Below are 19,387 nucleotides of genomic sequence, written 5' to 3'. Positions count from 1 at the left end.
TCAAAAAATGTATAATAAAGTCTTTAGAATGTGTTTGTATATATGTGTGTGTGATATTATAGAGAGAGATATCCAAGAAAGGCCATGATGAGAAATCTTTTTCAAAAATACCAGGAAGCTGGCTGCCGCCATTAGCACGAGAGCTGGCTGCGACGGTCGGTTAACAACTGCTGCCTCGCACCCTTCATCTGGTGCAAGCTGGCAGGGATGATCAGATAAGGCCCTTTTCACCCAATGCGACACAGCCTCTGCGTGGACTACTGCTGTGGGATCCGGGTCCTCGGTGCGACGCTGAGCGGGAAGGAACCGTTTTTTCCCTCTTCTCCCCTCCCCTATCAACACCATGCGACCGGTGAGGCAGTTGGGGAGGCCATCCCCGAGCATGCCTTGCTGCCCAGAAACTTACAGACTTTTCCTGCTAAGACCACAATTTGTATTTTAGAAAGCCAGAAGAAATACTATGAAAGTTTGAAATACCTTAAATCATCCAGAACTAAGGCATACATAATGAAACAACTCTTAGTACTTACATAGAAAGAGGACATGTATTTATAGGCAACATTGTAATATCAGGATTTGATCCCATTGACAATGTCTCTGTCAAGTCGACAAACAGCTCTAGTTAACCCTCCACCACCAGAATATATAAATACTAAAAAAAATGGGTGATTGACAAATCAACTCCAGTATCTACAAAAAGTTGTCTTGAAGGCTTTTATGGAAGCACAGTTTTTCCCGGCCTTTTCAGCAGCCTGTGGATGCTGTGAAACTAAAGTTGCCAGATTATTACACCATTATAAAGACCCCAATGGATTTAAATACAATTAAAAAGCGCTCAGAACATAAATATTATGTGAAGGCTTCAGAATGTATAGCAGACTTCAACATAAAGTTCTCAAATTGTTATTTATCCAACAAGCCTGGAGATGACATTGTTCTTATGGCACAAGCTCTAGAGAAGTTGTTTAGGCAGAAATTATCTTAGATGCCACAAGAAGAACACATTGTGGGTGGCAAGGAAAGAATAAAGAAAGGCATTCAACATAACATGACAGTTCCTTCTGTTAAAGAAAAACAATCCCCCACAGCACTAGAACAAGTATTTAAGCCACAAGCGATTCCCTCTGTATTTCCTGAGACATCAGTTTCTCCTTCAAACATGGCACAAGGTACTCCATTCAACTTGACCTCACAAACAGTGGCCCAAGTTACGAGGGGTGTGAAGAGGAAAGCAGATACCACAACTCCTACAGCTTCAGTAGTTAAAGCAAGTGGTGAATCTTCCCCAATGCTTGCAGAAAAGAAGTCATTGAAAATGCCACCTATAAAAGAGAATGTGCTGAAGACTGTTTTGCCAGATTCTCAGCAACAGTGTAAAGTTGTAAAGAATGTTAAAGTGACCGAACAGTTAAGGCACTGTAGTGAGATTCTTAAAGAAATGCTTGCAAAGAAACACTTGTCCTATGCATGGCCCTTTTATAACCCTGTTGATGTTAATGCTTTGGGGCTCCATAACTACTATGATATTGTGAAAAATCCAATGGATCTTGGAACTATTAAGGGGAAGATGGACAACCAAGAATATAAAGATGCATATGAATTTGCTGCAGATGTTAGATTAATGTTCATGAATTGCTACAGATACAATCCTCCAGATCATGAAGTAGTAACAATGGCAAGAATGCTCCAGGATGTTTTTGAAATGCATTTTGCAAAAATCCCAGATGAACCTGTGGAGAGTATGCCTGTCTGCTACACAAGAACAGACACCACAAAAATCCTTGGTAGAGAAAGCAGTAGTGAAGCTTCCTCTGAAGGTAACTCTTCTGGGGATTCTAAGATGAACGAGTTCAGCGTCTTGCAAAGCTTCAGGAGCAGCTGAGAGCTGTTCATCAACAGCTACAGGTTCTCTCCCAAGTACCTTTCTGTAAGCTAAAGAAAAAGAGTAAGTCTAAAAGGGAAAAGAAGAAAGAAAAGGCTAATAACAGAGATGAAAATCTAAGAAAAAAGTTTAATCAAGTGAAATTAAAGGAGAAGTCCAAAAGCAATCAGCCAAAGAAGAGGAAACAGGTGTTTGCTCTGAAACCTGAAGATGAGGATAATGCTAAGCCTATGAACTATGATGAGAAAAGGCAGTTAAGTTTGGATATAAACAAACTCCCTGGAGATAAACTTGGGCGAGTAGTTCATATAATACAATCAAGAGAGCCTTCTCTGAGAAATTCCAACCCTGATGAGATAGAGATAGACTTTGAAACACTGAAAGCATCAACACTGAGAGAACTGGAAAAGTACGTTGTGGCAAGTCTAAGGAGAAAAAGACCGATAAAACCTCAGGGTAAGAAAATAACGAAGTCCAAAGAAGAATTTCATTCACAGAAAAAACAGGAGTTGGAAAAGCGGTTACTAGATGTCAACAATCAGTTAAATTCAAGAAAATGTCAAGCAAAACCTGAGAAAACCCAGTCATCCAGGGCTGTTGGAAGAGGTTCCCGATTGAGTGAAAGCAGCAGCAGCAGCACTAGCAGCTCATCAGAGACGGTAAGCAGCAGCAGTGATTCACGCTCCTCGGGCAGCAGCAGTGATTCTGAATCAGAAATGTTTCCTAAATTTACTGGAGTAAAACAGAACGATTCTCCTAAAGAACAAGTAAAGATACCATCTTCTGCGCAAGATAAAGCATCTGCAAAAACTACGCTTGTTTGTCAGACTTCATACTCATGTGAAACACCACCGAATCACCACCAGTTAACATTTAAACATCAAGAAGTAGAAAATTTACAGAGTGTGAAAAACATTTCACCTTTACAAAATCTGCCTCCCTCAGGTGATTCTGAACAGCACTTGAACGGCCTAACTGTGATGCATCAGTGTGGTGATAATGACACAGCGGTGTTAGAATCTGAATGTCAGGTATCCATGCAGAAGTCAACTCCTCTTCGACAAAGCAGGAAAGAATATCCAATGGAAAAAAGACCGTCTCTTCAACAAATGGTGTTGGGAAAATTAGACAGCAACATGCATAAGAATGAAGCTGGACCATTTCCTGACACCATACACAAAAATAGACTCAAAATGGATGAAAGACCTCAGTGTGAGACAGGAATCCAAATCCTAGAGGAGAACACAGGCAGCAACCTCTTGGACTTCAGCTATAGCAATTTCTTGCTAGACACATCTCCAAAGGCAAGGGAAGCAAAAACGAAAATGAACTATTGGGACTTCATCAAGATCAAAAGCTTCTGCACAGCAAAGGAAACAGTCTACAAAACCAAAAGACAACTGACAGAATGGGAGAAGATACTTGCAAATGATATATCAAATAAAGGGCTAGTATCAAAAATCTGTGAAGAACTTATCAAACTCAACACCCAAAGAACAAATAATCTAATCAAGAAATGGGCAGAGGACATGAACAGACATTTCTGCAAAGAAGACATCCAGATGGCCAACAGACACATAAAAAAGTGCTCAATATCACTTGGCATCAGGGAAATACAAATCAAAACCACAACGAGATACCACCTCACACCAGTCAGAATGGCTAAAATTAACCAGTCAGGAAATGACAGATGTTGGCAAGGATGCAGAGAAAGGGGAACCCTCCTACACTGTTGGTGGGTATGCAAGCTGGTGCAGCCACTCTGGAAAACAGTATGGAGGTTCCTCAAAATTTGAAAATAGAACTACCTGACAACCCAGCAATCACTCTACAGGATATTTACCCTAAAAATACAAATGTAGTGATCAAAAGGGGCAAATGGCCATGAATGTTTATAGCAGCAATGTCCACAATAGCCAAACTATGGACAGAACATAGATCCATCAACAGAGAAATAGATGAAGAAGATGTGGTAAACACACACACACACAGAGGAATATTACATAGCCATCAAAAAATGAAATCTTACCATTTGCAACAACATGGTTGGAATTAGAGGGTATTATGCTAACTAAGCAAAATAATTCAATCAGAGAAAGACTGTTATCATAGGATATCACTGATGTTTGAAATTTGAGAAACAAGTCAGAGGAGCATAGGGGAAGAGAGGAGAAGAGAGGGAAAAATGAAATAAGATGAAACCAGAGAAGGAGACAAACCTGTAAGGATGCTTGGTCTCAGGAAACAAACTGAGGGCTACTGGAGTGGAGGGGGGTGGGAGGGTTGGGGTGGCTGAATGATGTATGTTGAGGGAGCAGTATCTGTTGGTGAGTGCTGTGTATTATGAAGGACTTAAGAATCACAGACATGTCCCCTTGAAACAAAGAATACATTGTACGTTAATTTAAAAAAAATTAAAAACTAAAAAAGAGGGGCATTACAGGGTAGACATTTAATGAAATAATTGTAGCTTTAACAGGAATATTCTTTAGTATAATGGATTTTTTTCACACTGAAAATGTGTGGCAGTAAAGAACACAATGACTAATGACTATTTATATAGTTTGAGGTCACTAATTGCTATGTTTTCATGACCAACGGGTGTTTTTTTTTTTTTTTAAGTTTTTATTTATTTATTTGACAGACAGAGATCACAAGTAGGCAGAGAGGCAGGCAGAGAGAGAGAGGAGGAAGCAGGCTCTCTCTGAAGAGCAGAGAGCCCAATGCGGGCCTTGGTCCCAGGACCCTGAGATCATGACCTGAGCCTAAAGCAGAGGCTTTAACCCACTGAGCCACCCAGGTGCCCCTGCCCAACAGTTTTACCAACCATTACTTTTGTACCGTGAGGGCAAATGTCAACACAAGGAAAATGGTGTGAATAATGTTTCAGTATTATTATGGAAAGTGTTTTGATCTTGTGGATTCCCTACAAATATCTGAGGACCTTCAAAGATCCATGGATCACATTTTGAGAACCACTTCTGTATAAGAATCTATTGAAATAAATATACCACACTAAATTAAAAAAAATAAAAAGAATAAAGTCTGTTTTGTCCAATACAAAAAAAAACAAAAAACAAAAACAAAAACAGGAAGCTTTCCAATTTTCCCATTCAGATCCTTTATTTCCTACTCCATACCGAGAATCAATCCCAGCTCTCGGTATATGGCCAAAGGAGAATGCACATCACTCAAAGGAAGTGTTGGGTTTAATATATAAGAAGATTTTCCTGTACGGGCACCTGGCTGGCTCAGTCAGTTAAGCATCTGTCTTCAGCTCAGGTTATGATCTCAGGGTCCTGAGACTGAGCTCTGTGTCCTCTCCCTCTGCCCCTCCCCCCTCTCATGCTCTCGCTCTCTCAAGTAAATAAACAAAATCTTTAAAAAATAAAAAAGAAGGGGCACCTGGGTGGCTCAGTGGGTTAAGCCTCTGCCTTCGGCTCAGGTCATGGTCTCAGGGTCCCGGGATCGAGCCCCACATGGGGCTCTCTGCTCAGCGGGGAGCCTGCTTCCCCCTCTCTCTCTGCCTCTCTGCCTACTTGTGGTCTCTGTCTATCAAATAAATAAATAAATAATCTTAAAAAAAAATAAAATAAAAAAATAAGGCCTTCCTGCATATTAAGTAAAATAAAGGTGTTATAATTATGCAGGTATAAATGACTGCAAGGGCAAAGTGTTTACAATTTAAAATACTCAAAGGGAAGAACTACTATGGCTAGTTTAAGGTTGATACTCTTTTGCCCTTTTTCAGTAGCCCCAACCCACATTTCCACTTGATCTTGGCCTCTTTCAAGATATCTTTGTTCTGGGGGTGCCTCGGTGGCTAAGTGGGTTAAAGCCTCTGCCTTCGGCTCGGGTTGTGATCCCGGGGTTCTGGGATCGGGCCCCGCATCAGGCTTTCTGCTCAGCAGGTAGCCTGCCTCCCCCTCTCTCTCTGCCTGCCTCTCTGCCTACTTGTGATCTCTGTCAAATAAATAAATAAAATCTTAAAAAAAAAGAAAAAAGATATCTTTGTTCTGTAATATTTCAACATTGGTCTAATAGCTTTAGATGCAACAATACTAAACAATGCAACAATACTAAACAAAACTGAGATTAAAATATAAAATATTATTTAACAAAGCCCAATGACTCTTGGGGCATAGAGCTGTCTGGCAGCCACATAAAAATTCAAGAATGAGTAGACTGTACTTGACCATTTCATTGCCACCCTAAATTTATTTGGTAGTTATATTTCCAATGAGGAGTGGTTTTTAAGTTTTTTGCTTTTGGGACACTTAGGTGGCTCAATCAGTTAAGCTTCCAACACTTGATTTTGGCTCGGGTCATGATCTCAGGGTTGTAAGACTGAGCCCTGTGTTGTACTCTGTGCTCAGGGAGGAGTCTGCTCAAAAACATATATGAAGAAGTAATGAACCCACAAAAATCACATATTTTGTGAAAAACATTAACTTATAGATCTAAGACACTCAAAGAACCTCCTTAAGCAAATCACTCCTAGGCACATCAGAAACTTCACAATGCCAAAGATAAAGACAAAATTTTGAAAGCAACAAAAGAAAAAAATGGCCTATTATATCCAAGGAAAACAATGATACCATTATCCGTTGGTGACTCATGAGAAATAACGGAGGACAAAAGACAATGGAACTGTCATATTCAGTGTGCTGAAAGACAAAAAACTATCAACCATGGATTCTATATCCAGCTAAACTATCCTTCAAAAAATGAAAACCAAAAAAAAAAAAAAAAAAGAAAACAAAATAAGAACATTTTTGGGTAATAAAAACAAAGAATTTGTCACTAGGAGATTTCCCCTACAAGAAATTTTTTTTTAAAGATTTTTTCATTTGACAGAGAGAGAGAGAGAGAGAGAGAGATTACAAGTAGGCAGAGAGGCAGGCAGAGAGAGGAGGAAGCAGGCTCACTGCTGAGCAGAGAGCCCGATGCGGGCCTCGATCCCAGGACCCTGAGATCATGACCTGAGCCGAAGGCAGAGGCTCAACCCACTGAGCCACCCAGGCGCCCTCCCCTACAAGAAATATTAAAGGAAGTGTTTCAGGATGAAGGGAAATGATACCAGCTGGCAACCTGGGTACAAAGGAAGGACTGAAATACACATATACATGCTTTTTCTGCATAATTTCTTTACAAAAACTTATGGGACTGTTTAAAGCAAGTTATAACACTGTATATAGAGATAGTATATGATAACAACAGCACTAAAAATGGAAATAAATATTATATACTATTGCAAGTTTCCTATATTCTATCTGAAGCAATTCTGTATTAACTTAAGATGCATTTGGGTAGCTTAAAGATGCATATTATAATCCCCAGAGAAAGCATTAAAAAAATAATGCAAAGATATATAGCTAAACAGCCAACAGAAAAATTAAAATAAATTACTAAAATTGTTTGATTAATGCAAAGGAAGGCAGAAGAGAAGGAACAGAAGAACAAAAACAGATGAGACAAATAGAAAACAAATAGCAAAATGCCAGACCTGTATACTGCCATATCAGCAATTACATTAAATAGAAGTAGACAAAAGACTCTAACCAAATGGCAAAGATGATCTGACTAGATTTTAAAAAACAAGAACCAATTATATCCTGTTTAAAAAGATGCTTTTAGAGACACCTGAGTGGCTCAATCAGTTAAAGCAGCTGCCTTCAGCTCAGGTCATGATCCCAGAGTCCTGGGAAGACCCACATCAGGTTCCCTGCTCAGTGGGGAGCCTGCTTCTCCCTCTCCCTCTTCCTGCTGCTCCCTCTGCTGTGCTCTCTATGTCAAATAAATAAATAAAAATCTAAATAAAATAAAATAAAATAAAGAGATGCTTTTAAATACAAATATACAAGTCAATTGAAAATAAAAAGATGGGGAAAAATTACCCCATGTAAATAACCCTAAAAAGGCTGGAGTGGCTCTACTCATTTTAGACAAAACAGACTAAGAAAAGAAGTATTACTAGAAACAAAGAGGGATATTTTATAATGATAAAAATGTCAATGCATCAGGAAGATATAATAATGATAAACTTATATACACTCAATAACAGAGCTTCAGTAATACAGAAAGCAATAAAATTTGGTCCCTCCTTTATACCATATTTTAAAATTATCTCAAAATAGATAAAACTTAAATGTGAAGCTGAAAACTATGAAACTTCTAGAAGAAAACATTGGAGAAAATCTTTGTGGCCTTGGGTTAGGCAAAGATTTCCTAAATACAATATTAAAAACAATCCATAAAGTAAATGTCATCAAAACTAAGAACTTCTCTTTGAAAGACACTTTTTAAAAAAAAGATTTTATTTACTTATTTGACAAAGAGAGAGAAAGATCACAAGTAGGCAGAGAGGCAGGCAGAGGGGTAGGGAGAAGCAGGCTCCCTGCCAAGCAGAGCGCCCGATGCGGAGCTTGATCCCAGGACCCTGAGATCATGACCTGAGCCGAAGGCAGAGGTTTAACCCAATGAGCCACCCAGGTGCCCCAAAAGATACTTTTTTAAAAATTTATTTATTTGAATTCAATTACCATTTATTATTGGTTTCAGATGCAGAGGTCAGTGGTTCATCAGTCTTATATAATATCCAGTGCTCATTACATTACATTCCCTCCTTAATGTCCATCACCCAGTTACCCCTCTCCCCAAGCCTTCTCCCCTCCAGCAACCCTCTGTTTCCTATGCTCAAGAGTCTCTTATGGTTTGTCTCCCTCTTTGATTTCATCTTGTTTTATTTTTTCCTCTCTTCCCCTATGATCCTCTGCCTTGTTTCTTAAATTCCACATATGAGATCATATAATAGTTGTCTTTTTTTAATGGACTTATTTCACTTAGCATAACATCCTCTAGTTCTATCCACATCGTTGCAAATGGCAAAAATTTTTTTCTTTTTTCTTTTTTTTTTTGATGACTGAGTAGCATTTGATGACTGAATAGCATATACACATACATACACATACACATATACATACATACATACATCTTCTTTATCCATTCATTTGTCAATGGACTTCTGGACTCTTTCCATAGTTTGGCTATTGTAGACATTGCTGCTATAAACATGGGGTGCACATCCCTTCAGATCACTACATTTGTATCTTTGGGATAAATACCCCGTAGTGCAATTTCTGGGTTATAGGGTAGCTCTATCTTCAAACTTTTGAGGAACCTCTATCCTGTTTTCCAGAGTGGCTGCACCAACTTGCATTCCCACCAGCATTGTAAGAGGGTTCCCCTTTCTCTGCATCCTTACATCTGTCATTTCCTGACTTGTCAGTTTTAGCCATTCTGACTGGTGTGAGGTGGTATCTCATTGTTTTGATTTGTGTTTCCCTGATGCTGGGTGATGTTGAACATTTTTTCATGTGTTTGTTCATGTCTTCTGCCCATTTCCTGATTGGATTATTTGTTCTTTGGGTGTGGAGTTTGAGAAGTTCTTTGTAAATTTTTGGATACTACCCCTTTATCTGGTATGGAAAGACATTGTTAAGAGGATGAAAAGACAACACACAAACTGGGCAGAAAGATCTGCAAATTATATATCTAATAAAGAACTTAATATCTAGATTATATAAAGAATTCTTAAAATTCGATAAAAAGCATGCAACCCAACTAAAAAATTGGTAAAAGATCTGAAAAATCACTTGACAAAAAAGATATGTAAATGGAAAATATGCATATGAAAAGACATTCAATATCATTAGCCATAAGGGAAATGTAAATTTAAAAAACAATGAGGGGGTGCCTGGGTGGCTCAGTGGTTTAAAGCCTCTGCCTTCGGCTCAGGTCATGATCCTAGAGTCCTGGGATCGGGCCCCATATCCGGCTCTCTGTTTAGCAGAGAGCCTGCTTCCTCCTCTCTCTCTCTCTCTGCCTGCCTCTCTGCCTATTTGTGATCTCTGTCTGTTGAATAAATAAATAAAATCTTTAAAAAAATTTAAAAAAAAAATAAAAAATAAAAAACAATGAAAAAACCACACACATCTATTAGAATGGCTAAAATGATCACTTCTTGGCCTTTTGGCTATAATCAAGGGGATCAGAATGACAAAAATGAAAAGAACTAATCATACAAGTGCTGGGGAGGACACAGAGCAACTGAAACCATCACACACTCCTACTAGGAATATAAAATTGTTCAATCACTTTGGAAATCAGTTTAGGATTTTTTTAAGTTAAACTACCCCTACCATATGACCCAGCCATTCCACTCCTAGGTATTTACCTAAGAAAAACAAGTATACAAAAACTCGCATACAGACATTTATAGCTGATTTCTAATAGTCAAAAACTAGAAAGAATCTAAGTGTTAAGAAATAAGCTACTATAAGGTGCATTCATATAATGGAATACAACCCAGCAACATAAAAAGGAGTGAATTCCTGATAAATACATGACGAATACCAAAATAATCACATTCAATGAAAAAAGATTGAAAAAGGACATAAAGTATGATTCAATTTATACAGAATTCCAAAAAATACGAATTACTCTATAGTGACAGGAAGCACATCAGTGTTTACCTGGAGGATGGAAGAGCTAGAAGAGGGATTACCAAGGGGCACAAAAAAACCTTTGAGGGTGATGGTTATGTTCATTAGCTTGACTGTAGTAATGGTTTCACTGGTATATACATATGACAAAACTCATCCAATTATATACTTTAAATATGCAGTTTATTACATATCCATTATACCTCCATAATGCTGATTAAGAAGTGAACCTATATGGAAGATTTCAACAACAGCAAAAAAACAGATGTCATAAAAAACAAACACATAAAACCAACAGAACTAGACAAACCCACAATCACAGCTGTATATTTAGCACATCTGTCTCAGTAGCAGAAATAAGACGACCAAAAAAATCACTAAAATATAAAAGTCTGAGGACACTATAAACCATTTTAACCTGATACTTATAGAACACTATATCCAACAACAAATGCCAGGAAAAGTGTTAATCACCAGTGAGGGTGGGGTTGAGACAGATGGAAAAGAGAACATTCCTGGAATGTCTCCTAATCCACGGAAAGTACATGCACAGAATTGTCATTCGCTCCTCAGGCAATCCTGTGAGGTATTACCTTCATTTTAAAATGGGGGGGAGGCGGGATGTGAGATTAGGGGTCCTAGGCAACTTGCCAAGGTTATATAACTATGGTGGGATTCAAACTAAATATCCAAGTTGGAAACACTAATCGACACACTCATGGTGCCTGGGTGGCTCAGTCAGTTAAGCGTCTGCTTTTGGCTCAGGTCATGATCCCAGGGTCCTGGGACTGAGCCCCTTTTCAGGCTCCCTGCTCTTCCTCTCCCTCTGCCGTTCCTCCCACTGTGTGTTCTCATTCTCTCTCAAATAAATAAAATCTTTTAAAAAAAAATTTTAAATAAGGAAGACAAGCCCAAGAATCCTTCATTAAAAAACACCCACCATGCACCCACAGCCAGGCATCATGTTTGAAGTTGCTAAAAAGTTATCCCTTCCTGGAGAAGCTCACAATCTAGCTAAATTAAGACAAAATCCAGACCTCAATCAAGATGGCACAGTGAATTCACAGTTCTAGGCATCATCCTCTGTTCCAAACATAAAGTAATGATGTAAACAGTATATATATCACTTAATATATATACTAATATATTATGCATATATTATATATATATAAATAAATGATACAAAAAAGACCTAGTCATGGGCCACAGACTACCTGCAAAAAGGGATGGGCTAAGTTGGGCCTGCTTTCTGGAGTCCAGGGCTGGAAGCAGGCATTGGCCATTGTTAAGAGGACTGAAAGCACTCCCTATGAGACAGAAGAAAGCCAAGCCCACTGACAAAGGCCAGAGCTGGAATGCCCCCCACACCTTGCATAAAGGAGACGGGAGGCACGAGTGAGCTGAATGGGAATAAGGTGATTTCTATCCAGATTAAAGATTTAGAATCTAGGGGAAGGGAGGCTACAGCCTTAGACTCCTGAGTAGGCCTAATACAAGGTCTCAATTGGCTCTCTGGCTGGTCTGCGAGGTTTTTTAGTGTTACTATGGAACAAGAAGCTTAAAAGACCTCGCTGTAAACTGGGAATTTAGGGAGCCTGGTAGAAGACCCATTAGGTAGAGAGGGTAATCAAACAAAACAATATACCTCCCAGCCAGAATGATTCTGTAAACTTAAATTCCAAAAAACTGAAGCCAGTTACATGCTAACAAAAAATGCCAACAAATCACCAATTAGCAAATACAGTCACTCCAGATGAAACTAATTTGGAGTGACCCCACTCCAAAATGGGTATGTTTAGAACTTACAAAAAATAAAACAGTATTTTCATTTAAAAAAAAAAAACAACTATGAAACACGCAAAAATAAAACACAGGAAAGTGCATTAAAAAAAGAGTATTGATTAGAAATTCTGCATATGAAAAAATAGCCACAGAAATACAAAAATTCAATACACTGAGGAAACTTTTTATTTCAAATTACAACATCAATATGAAAAATTTTTTTTAAGATTTTATTTATTTATTTGAGAGTCAGTGAGAAAGAGAGAGAAGGAGCAGGAGGAGGGGCAAAGGGAGAGGGAGAAACAGACTCCCTGCTGAGCAGGGAGCCAGACATGGGGCTCGATCCTGGGGCTCCAGGATCATGACTGAGCCTAAGGCAGACATTTAACCAACTGAGCTACCTTGGCACCCCCCCACCCCCACTGCCCCCAAAATATCTTGAACTCATGAGAGAAAAGTATTTCCAGACACAGGCACAAACCATGAAGAAAAATACGGATAAAAATTACAATTCCTATGCAAAAAAGGACACTAGAACCAAACCAAAAGAGATGAGCCACAGGATGGGACATCACTGCAGGGCATGTAAGTAGTAAATTATTATCATCTTACATTTATAAAGATAGGTTATAAACCAATAGAAAAAAAGACAATCCAATAGGAAAATGGGCAAAAGAGTTCAGAGGAAATATACAGAAAGGAAAACCCAAAAGCCAGTTGACTTTTACAAAGATGCTCATTAGTAATCAGAAAAATGCAAATTAAAAGAATAATAACAGACCATAATTTGGCAACAAATAAGAAGTCTGACCATACCAAGTTTTAGTGAGGCTATCGGAAAATGGGAACTCCTATGCATACTAATAACCATTGTGAATAGCAATTTGGCAACATCTAGGAAAGCCAAGGACATGCATACTCCACATTCTAGCAATTCCACTCCCAGCTATGTACTCCAGAGAAATTTTATACATGTGCATAAGAAGACATGAATAAAAATGTTCACTGAAGCGTTGTAATGGTTTAAAAAAAAAAAAAAAAGGTAACAACCTAAATGCCCATCAGCATTAGAATAAAGAAATGTTGGTGTTAATACCCAATGGCATATAGATTCACACATGTAGTAATAGTATAAAACATGACAGGAATAATAAAAGCAAGTTCAGCAAAGTGATTACCTCTGGGAAGGCATAGATGAAGATTAGAAATGAAGAACAGGTACCAGGTAACTAAAATTGAGTCTAATACTTTACGTTTTAAAAAAGAGAAAATAGGGGCACCTGGGTGGCTCAATGGGTTAAAGCCTCTGTCTTCGGCTCAGGTCATGATCCCAGGGTCCTGGGATCAAGCCCCACATCAGGCTCTCTGCTCAGTAGGGAGCCTGCTTCCTCCTATCTCTCTGCCTGCTTCTCTGCCTACTTGTGATCTCTCTCAAATAAATAAAATCTTTAAAAAAAGAGAGAGAGAAATTATTAGAATCTGAGTGCTGAGTAGTAGTTATATAGAATATGCATTTGTTGTATTATTCTCTACATTTTTCTGTTTGTTTGAAATATTGAATAAAGAAAGATAAAGTTAGGGGCACCTGGGTGGCTCAGTGGGTTAAGCCTCTGCCTTCGGCTCAGGTCATGGTCTCAGGGTCCTGGGATCGAGTTCCGTGTTGGGCTCTCTGCTCAGCGGGGAGCCTGCTTACCCCTCTCTCTCTGCCTGCCTCTCTGCCTACTTGTGATCTCTGTCTGTCAAATAAATAAATAAAATCTTTTAAAAAAAAAAAAAAAGAAAAAGAAAAAGAAAGAAAGATAAAGTTAGTTTTCAGATCCTCAAAATGTTCCTCACAAGTATTCCTCTAGAATACCAGAGGAGGTAGAATAACTTTATTAAAAAGAGCTAACACATGGGGCACCTGGTTGGCACAGTGGGTTGAGCAGTCAACTCTTGGGTTTTAGCTCAGGTCATGATCTCTTGGCCCATGTAGGTCTCCGGGCTCAGTGTGGAGTCTGCTTGAGATTCTCTCTCCCTCTCCATCTGTCCCTCCCATCTCTCTCACTAAAATAAATTTAAAAAAAAAATTTTTTTTTAAAAAGGACTAACATAAGGAAAACAATTTCAAACTCCTTTTACTTGTAAAGCTTACAGTAAATTGACAGACTATTCTGGCAAAATTGAAATCTTCAAAATCCCATATATTCCACTGCTCTGGAATTAAAGCTTCTCTTCACATCATTAGTAGTTCTTTTAAAACATCAAATATATATTTAAATAAATATTTAAAACATTGAATTAAAAATATATCAAATAACATTAGAAGAGCTATTATCCGGAAGTGATGGAGGCATCACTTCTCTACAGCCATTTCACGGTGCTTACAGATGAGAAAGACTTTGGGAGGGGGGAAGCATTTTAAGTTCACAGGTGCTGGCAGTTAGGAGTGTAGTTTTTTTTTGTTTTTGTTTTTGTTTTTTTAAAGATTTTATTTATTTATTTGACAGAGAGAGATCACAAGCAGGCAGAGAGGGAGGCAGAGAGAGAGAGGGAAGCAGGCTCCCCGCTGAGCAGAGAGCCCGATGCGGAGCTCGATCCCAGGACCCTGGAATCATGACCTGAGCCGAAGGCAGAGGCTTTAACCCACTGAGCCACCCAGGCGCCCCAAGAGTGTAGTTTTAACACGTGCTGTAGCATAGATCTGCCTTAAAACTACAAGTAGTTTGAGGTTGTATTTTATGGTTTTGCTGATACTGTGGAGCTAACTAGTATTTACAACCCTTGGAAACCACATTCTCAAAAATACGCATGTCTTATCTCAACAGTAAGATTAAAAACTTGAGACTTCTCTACTTTCTCATTTATTTTTTAAAGATTTATAGAGGGAGTGAATAAGGGAGCATGAGTGGGGAGGGGGAGAGGGAAAAGAAGGAGGAGAAGCAGACTCCCCACTCAGCAGTGAGCCCCACACAGGGCTTGATCCCATGGCCCTGAGATCATGACCTGGGCCAAAACCAAGAGTCAGATGCTCAACCGAATGAGCCACCCAGTCACCCTTGTCTCCTCTAATTTTTTTTAAAAGTAAGCTTTTTAGAATAGTGTTAGATTTATAGAAAAATTGTGAAAACAACACAGGGTGCCCATATACTCCACATCCAGTTTCACCTATTACTAATATCTTACATTAGTATGGTACACTTGTCACAATTAATGCATTGATACATTATTCAGTCTATACAAAGTCCATACTTTATTCCTATTTCATTACTTTTTACTTAATGCCATTTTTCTGTTCCAGGATACCACATTATACTTAGGCATCCTGTCTCCTTAGGCTCCTCCTGACTGACAGCTTGTCTAACTTTTGTTTTCAAGACCCTGACAGTATCAGGGAGTACTAGTCAGGTATTTTGTAGACTCTCCCTCAACTGGGATTTGTCTGATATTTTTCTCACGATTAGACTACACGTACGAGTTTTTTTGGAAGGAAGAGCACAGAAGTAAAGTGCCAGTTCATCGCATCGTATCAAGAATACATAGTATTGGGACGCCTGGGTGGCTCAGTTGGTTAAGCGGCTGCCTTCGGCTCAGGTCATGATCCCAGCGTCCTGGGATCAAGTCCCACATCGGGCTCCTTGCTCAGCTGGGAGCCTGCTTCTCCCTCTGCCTCTGCCTACCACTCTGTCTGCCTGTGCTCATAATCTCTCTCTAACAAATAAATAAATAAAAAAATCTTAAAAAAAAAAAAAAAGGGAAAAAAAAAAAAAAAGAATACATAGTATTGGGCACCTGGGTGGCTCAGCCTAAAGTTAAGCAACTGCCTTTGCCTCAGGTCATGATCCTGGAGTCCCGGGATGGAGTCCCACATCAGGCTCCCAGCTCAGCAGGGAGTCTGTTTCTCCCTCTGACCACACCCCTCATGCTTGAGCACTCGCACGTGCTCGCTCTCTCTCGTTCTCTCTCAAATAAATAAATAAAATCTTTAAAAAGAGAATACATATGGGGCATCCGGGTGGCTCAGTGGGTTAAAGCCTCTGCCTTCGCCTCAAGTCATGATCCTAGGGCCCTCAGATCGAGCCCTGCATCAGGCTCTGCTCAGCGGGGCACCTGCTTCCCTTGCTCTCTCTCTGCCTGCCTCTCTGCCTACTTGGTGATCTCTGTCTGTCAAATAAATAAAATCTTTTAAAAAAAGAATACATAGTATCACAGTATGATTTATCACTTTTGATATTAACCTTGGTCACCTGGACGAGTTAGTATTTGTCAGCTCTCTCCACTGTAAAGTTTACCTTCTTTCCCCCTTTCTCATACTGCATTCTTGGAAGTCACCAAGCACAACCCACACTTAAGAAGGGAATTATGCTGTACTTCCTTGAGGACAAAGTATCTATCTCCAAAAAGTATGTGGAATTCTCCTGCACAGAAGATTTGTCTATTCTCTTACATTTACTTATTTGCTCAATCATTTATATCAGTATGGATCAGTAGGTATTTATTTCACACTTTGATTTATAATCCAATACTACCTTATTTATTTTGTTGGCCATGGGGAACTCTTTCAGTTGGCTCCTGTAACCCTTTGACATACCCCAAATATTGTGGAGGAGGGTTTTTTGGTGGATTTTGCTTTGTTTTTTGAGCACTTCCTGGCTTTCAGGTACTGTAAGATGCTCCAGGATCATCTTATATATCCTAGAAGCAGCCACTTCTGTAAGGAGCCCTGGTTCCTTTTAGAGAATGGTATTCAAAATCAAGACGTGGGTGCTTAATGCGCTTGTTTCTAGGCTTCTAGGCCCTCTCAGGTCACAGAGCTAGGTAATGCATGTATGTACATCAACCCCTGTATATACATATTTCTATAAGTACTTCCTGTACATAACCATTCAGATCTATATTAAACAAATACATATCAATTCCTACAACACTAATCCATTATCACATAAATCATCCCAGCCTTCTCCTTTGCTTCCACTCCCACAGTGAAAAATCTCAGAATTTCCTGTATTTTACCTCAGAAAGCTACACAAGTAAAAGGAGAAATGAACTTATGCTTTAAGAGGAAATCAATTCTCCAAATAACTATTCTATTTGGTAATATCAAGATTTGGTAAATGAAGAACTTTAAAGCGACATTTCACTTTGGATGAGCATCCAAATGTTCACGTCCCAAAATTTCCAGGTCAAGGCATACATAAAAACTAGTAACACTTGCTTTCTCTTCAACGAGGTGGCCGAGCGGTTTGGTGGCGGCGGCCTTGCGGATTCGCGCCAGCAGACGCAGAGATGCAGATCTTCGTGAAGACCCTGACGGGCAAGACCATCACCCTCGAGGTTGAGCCCAGTGACACCATTGAGAATGTCAAAGCCAAAATCCAAGACAAGGAGGGCATACCCCCTGACCAGCAGCGTCTGATTTTTGCGGGCAAACAGCTGGAAGATGGCCGCACTCTGTCAGATTACAATATCCAGAAAGAGTCCACCCTGCACTTGGTGCTTCGCCTCCGGGGTGGCATCATCGAGCCTTCGCTCCGCCAGCTGGCCCAGAATACAACTGCGACAAGATGATCTGCCGCAAGTGCTATGCTCGCCTGCACCCCCGCGCCGTCAACTGCCGCAAGAAGAAGTGCGGCCACACCAACAACCTGCGCCCCAAAAAGAAGGTCAAATAAGGCCCCTCCACCGGCTCTTCCTTTGCCCGCAAGGCGGCCTCCTGCCCGAACCCCAAGGTCCTGGGGCCTCAATAAAGTTTCCCTTTCATTGACTGGAGCAGTAAAAAAAAAAAAAAAAACAAACTAGTAACACTTGTACAGACCACTGAGGTAAAATGGACAAAGTTGCTCATGGCTGCAGACAACGGCTCAGAAACCTGGGACTCAGGAGTGGTGAGGCGGCTCAACACTGACACTCCTCTGTAGCCATTTACTTCACTTGGGAAGCGGTGAACTGACGTAACATGGCTCTAACAACTACAGAGATTTCTGGAATCGTGTATCATGTACTTCTCCAAAAAAAAAAAAAAAAGAAAGAAAGAAAAGAAAAGAAAAGTAATGAGTTCCAGGGTTAAATAATTCGCAGTACATCATACTCGGATCAGCTGCTGGGTCCCCAGGGGTCATCTGTAATTTACAGCTCTCAGAAATTCAAAGTGTAGTATACAGAGAGTTGAGTTTGTGGGGTTTTTTCTTTCTACTCTTAACTTAGGTGGACAATTCTAGCCTCTAATGCAAAGTCCTCCCTCCAACTTACTGAAACTCACACTAAGAGTAACAAACATTTGGGGCGCCTCGGTGGATCCGTCAGTTAAGCATCAGACTTTGGCTCAGGTCACGATCTCAGGCTCCTGAGATCAAGCTCCCTGCTGAGCCCCATGCTTCTCTGTCTCCTCCCTGCTTGTGTTCTCTTGCTCACTCTCTCTTAAATAAAATCTTTAAAAAGAAAAAATAACGATCATTTTCTAACCTCGCCATCGTTCAAAGTAGAAGATAAAACCCCGCAGCCCACATCCATAAGGCAGTGTGCTAGTCACACAGCTAACTGTGAGTCTGCTTAGGCTTCTCAATCTCCATGAGAGGATGCTGACCTGACAGTCCGCTAGTCTGATCTTGAGAAGGAGATGAATCCAGTGTAATTCAAAATAAAACACCCACAGTACAAGTCCTAAACTCCCGGATAGCTCTTGTCAAAAGCCCTGTTGAAAGCAATGGCATTTGAAGATGGGGAAATTGTGCAGTGTATCTCCACATTACCCTTAGATGAGGCCAGACCTGGAACCTGTGAACTCGGTCAGACCACACTGGCCCCTGGAAGCACTGCTTTCAGAGTTGTCTCTTGATGTCACAGCCTCAGCTGTCATTGAGAGAGAAACTGCCCAATGAAATCCATTATTACATCCACCATAAAGGTAATGCCAACATTCTTTCCTTCAGTCCTCAGTGCTTCCTACAAGAAGCTAAGGGTTAGGAAACCCTTCACTTGCTTGAGTAATAGTAAATTTTCTCCTCTTTAACCACCTCCATCTTGCCTCCCTTTCATTCTGGTTGCCAGGAAGTCTAGAGTCATTTTTGTTATTGCATTATAACAATACAGGCCCTTAATGGTTTACGTATTAATTGGTTACTATTTTTCCCCAGTCTTAACCACCCACCATGTATTTTCAATGTTCCCGATTTCTTATTTTCTATTCCTATCTTACCATTTTATTTGTGTAATGTTCCATGCTTCTGAAAACCACCTCAAA

At 39.8% G+C, this 19,387-nt stretch overlaps 3 protein-coding genes across 4 annotated transcripts in view; 2 read left to right on the top strand and 1 right to left on the bottom strand.

The window, feature by feature from the left end:
* SLC16A10 (solute carrier family 16 member 10) overlaps window positions 1–19,387 on the bottom strand; it is a 132,035-nt gene that overhangs the window by 53,134 nt on the left and 59,514 nt on the right. The gene's annotated exons all lie outside the window — the stretch shown is intronic.
* Window positions 692–15,495, top strand: LOC125102556 (bromodomain testis-specific protein-like). Its single transcript, XM_047733869.1, is given in 3 exon segments — window positions 692–1,835; window positions 1,838–2,947; window positions 15,449–15,495. Coding segments are annotated over 3 exon segments (2,007 nt in total). The 5' UTR covers window positions 692–985.
* Window positions 17,359–17,916, top strand: LOC125102899 (ubiquitin-60S ribosomal protein L40-like). The gene is given in 2 exon segments (XM_047734515.1): window positions 17,359–17,692; window positions 17,695–17,916. Coding segments are annotated over 2 exon segments (384 nt in total). The 5' UTR covers window positions 17,359–17,433; the 3' UTR covers window positions 17,820–17,916.

Source organism: Lutra lutra, chromosome 6 (genome assembly GCF_902655055.1).
Source record: "Lutra lutra chromosome 6, mLutLut1.2, whole genome shotgun sequence".
In the NCBI taxonomy this organism is placed as follows: Eukaryota; Metazoa; Chordata; class Mammalia; order Carnivora; family Mustelidae; genus Lutra; species Lutra lutra.
This window is presented reverse-complemented; position numbering and strand designations above follow the sequence as displayed.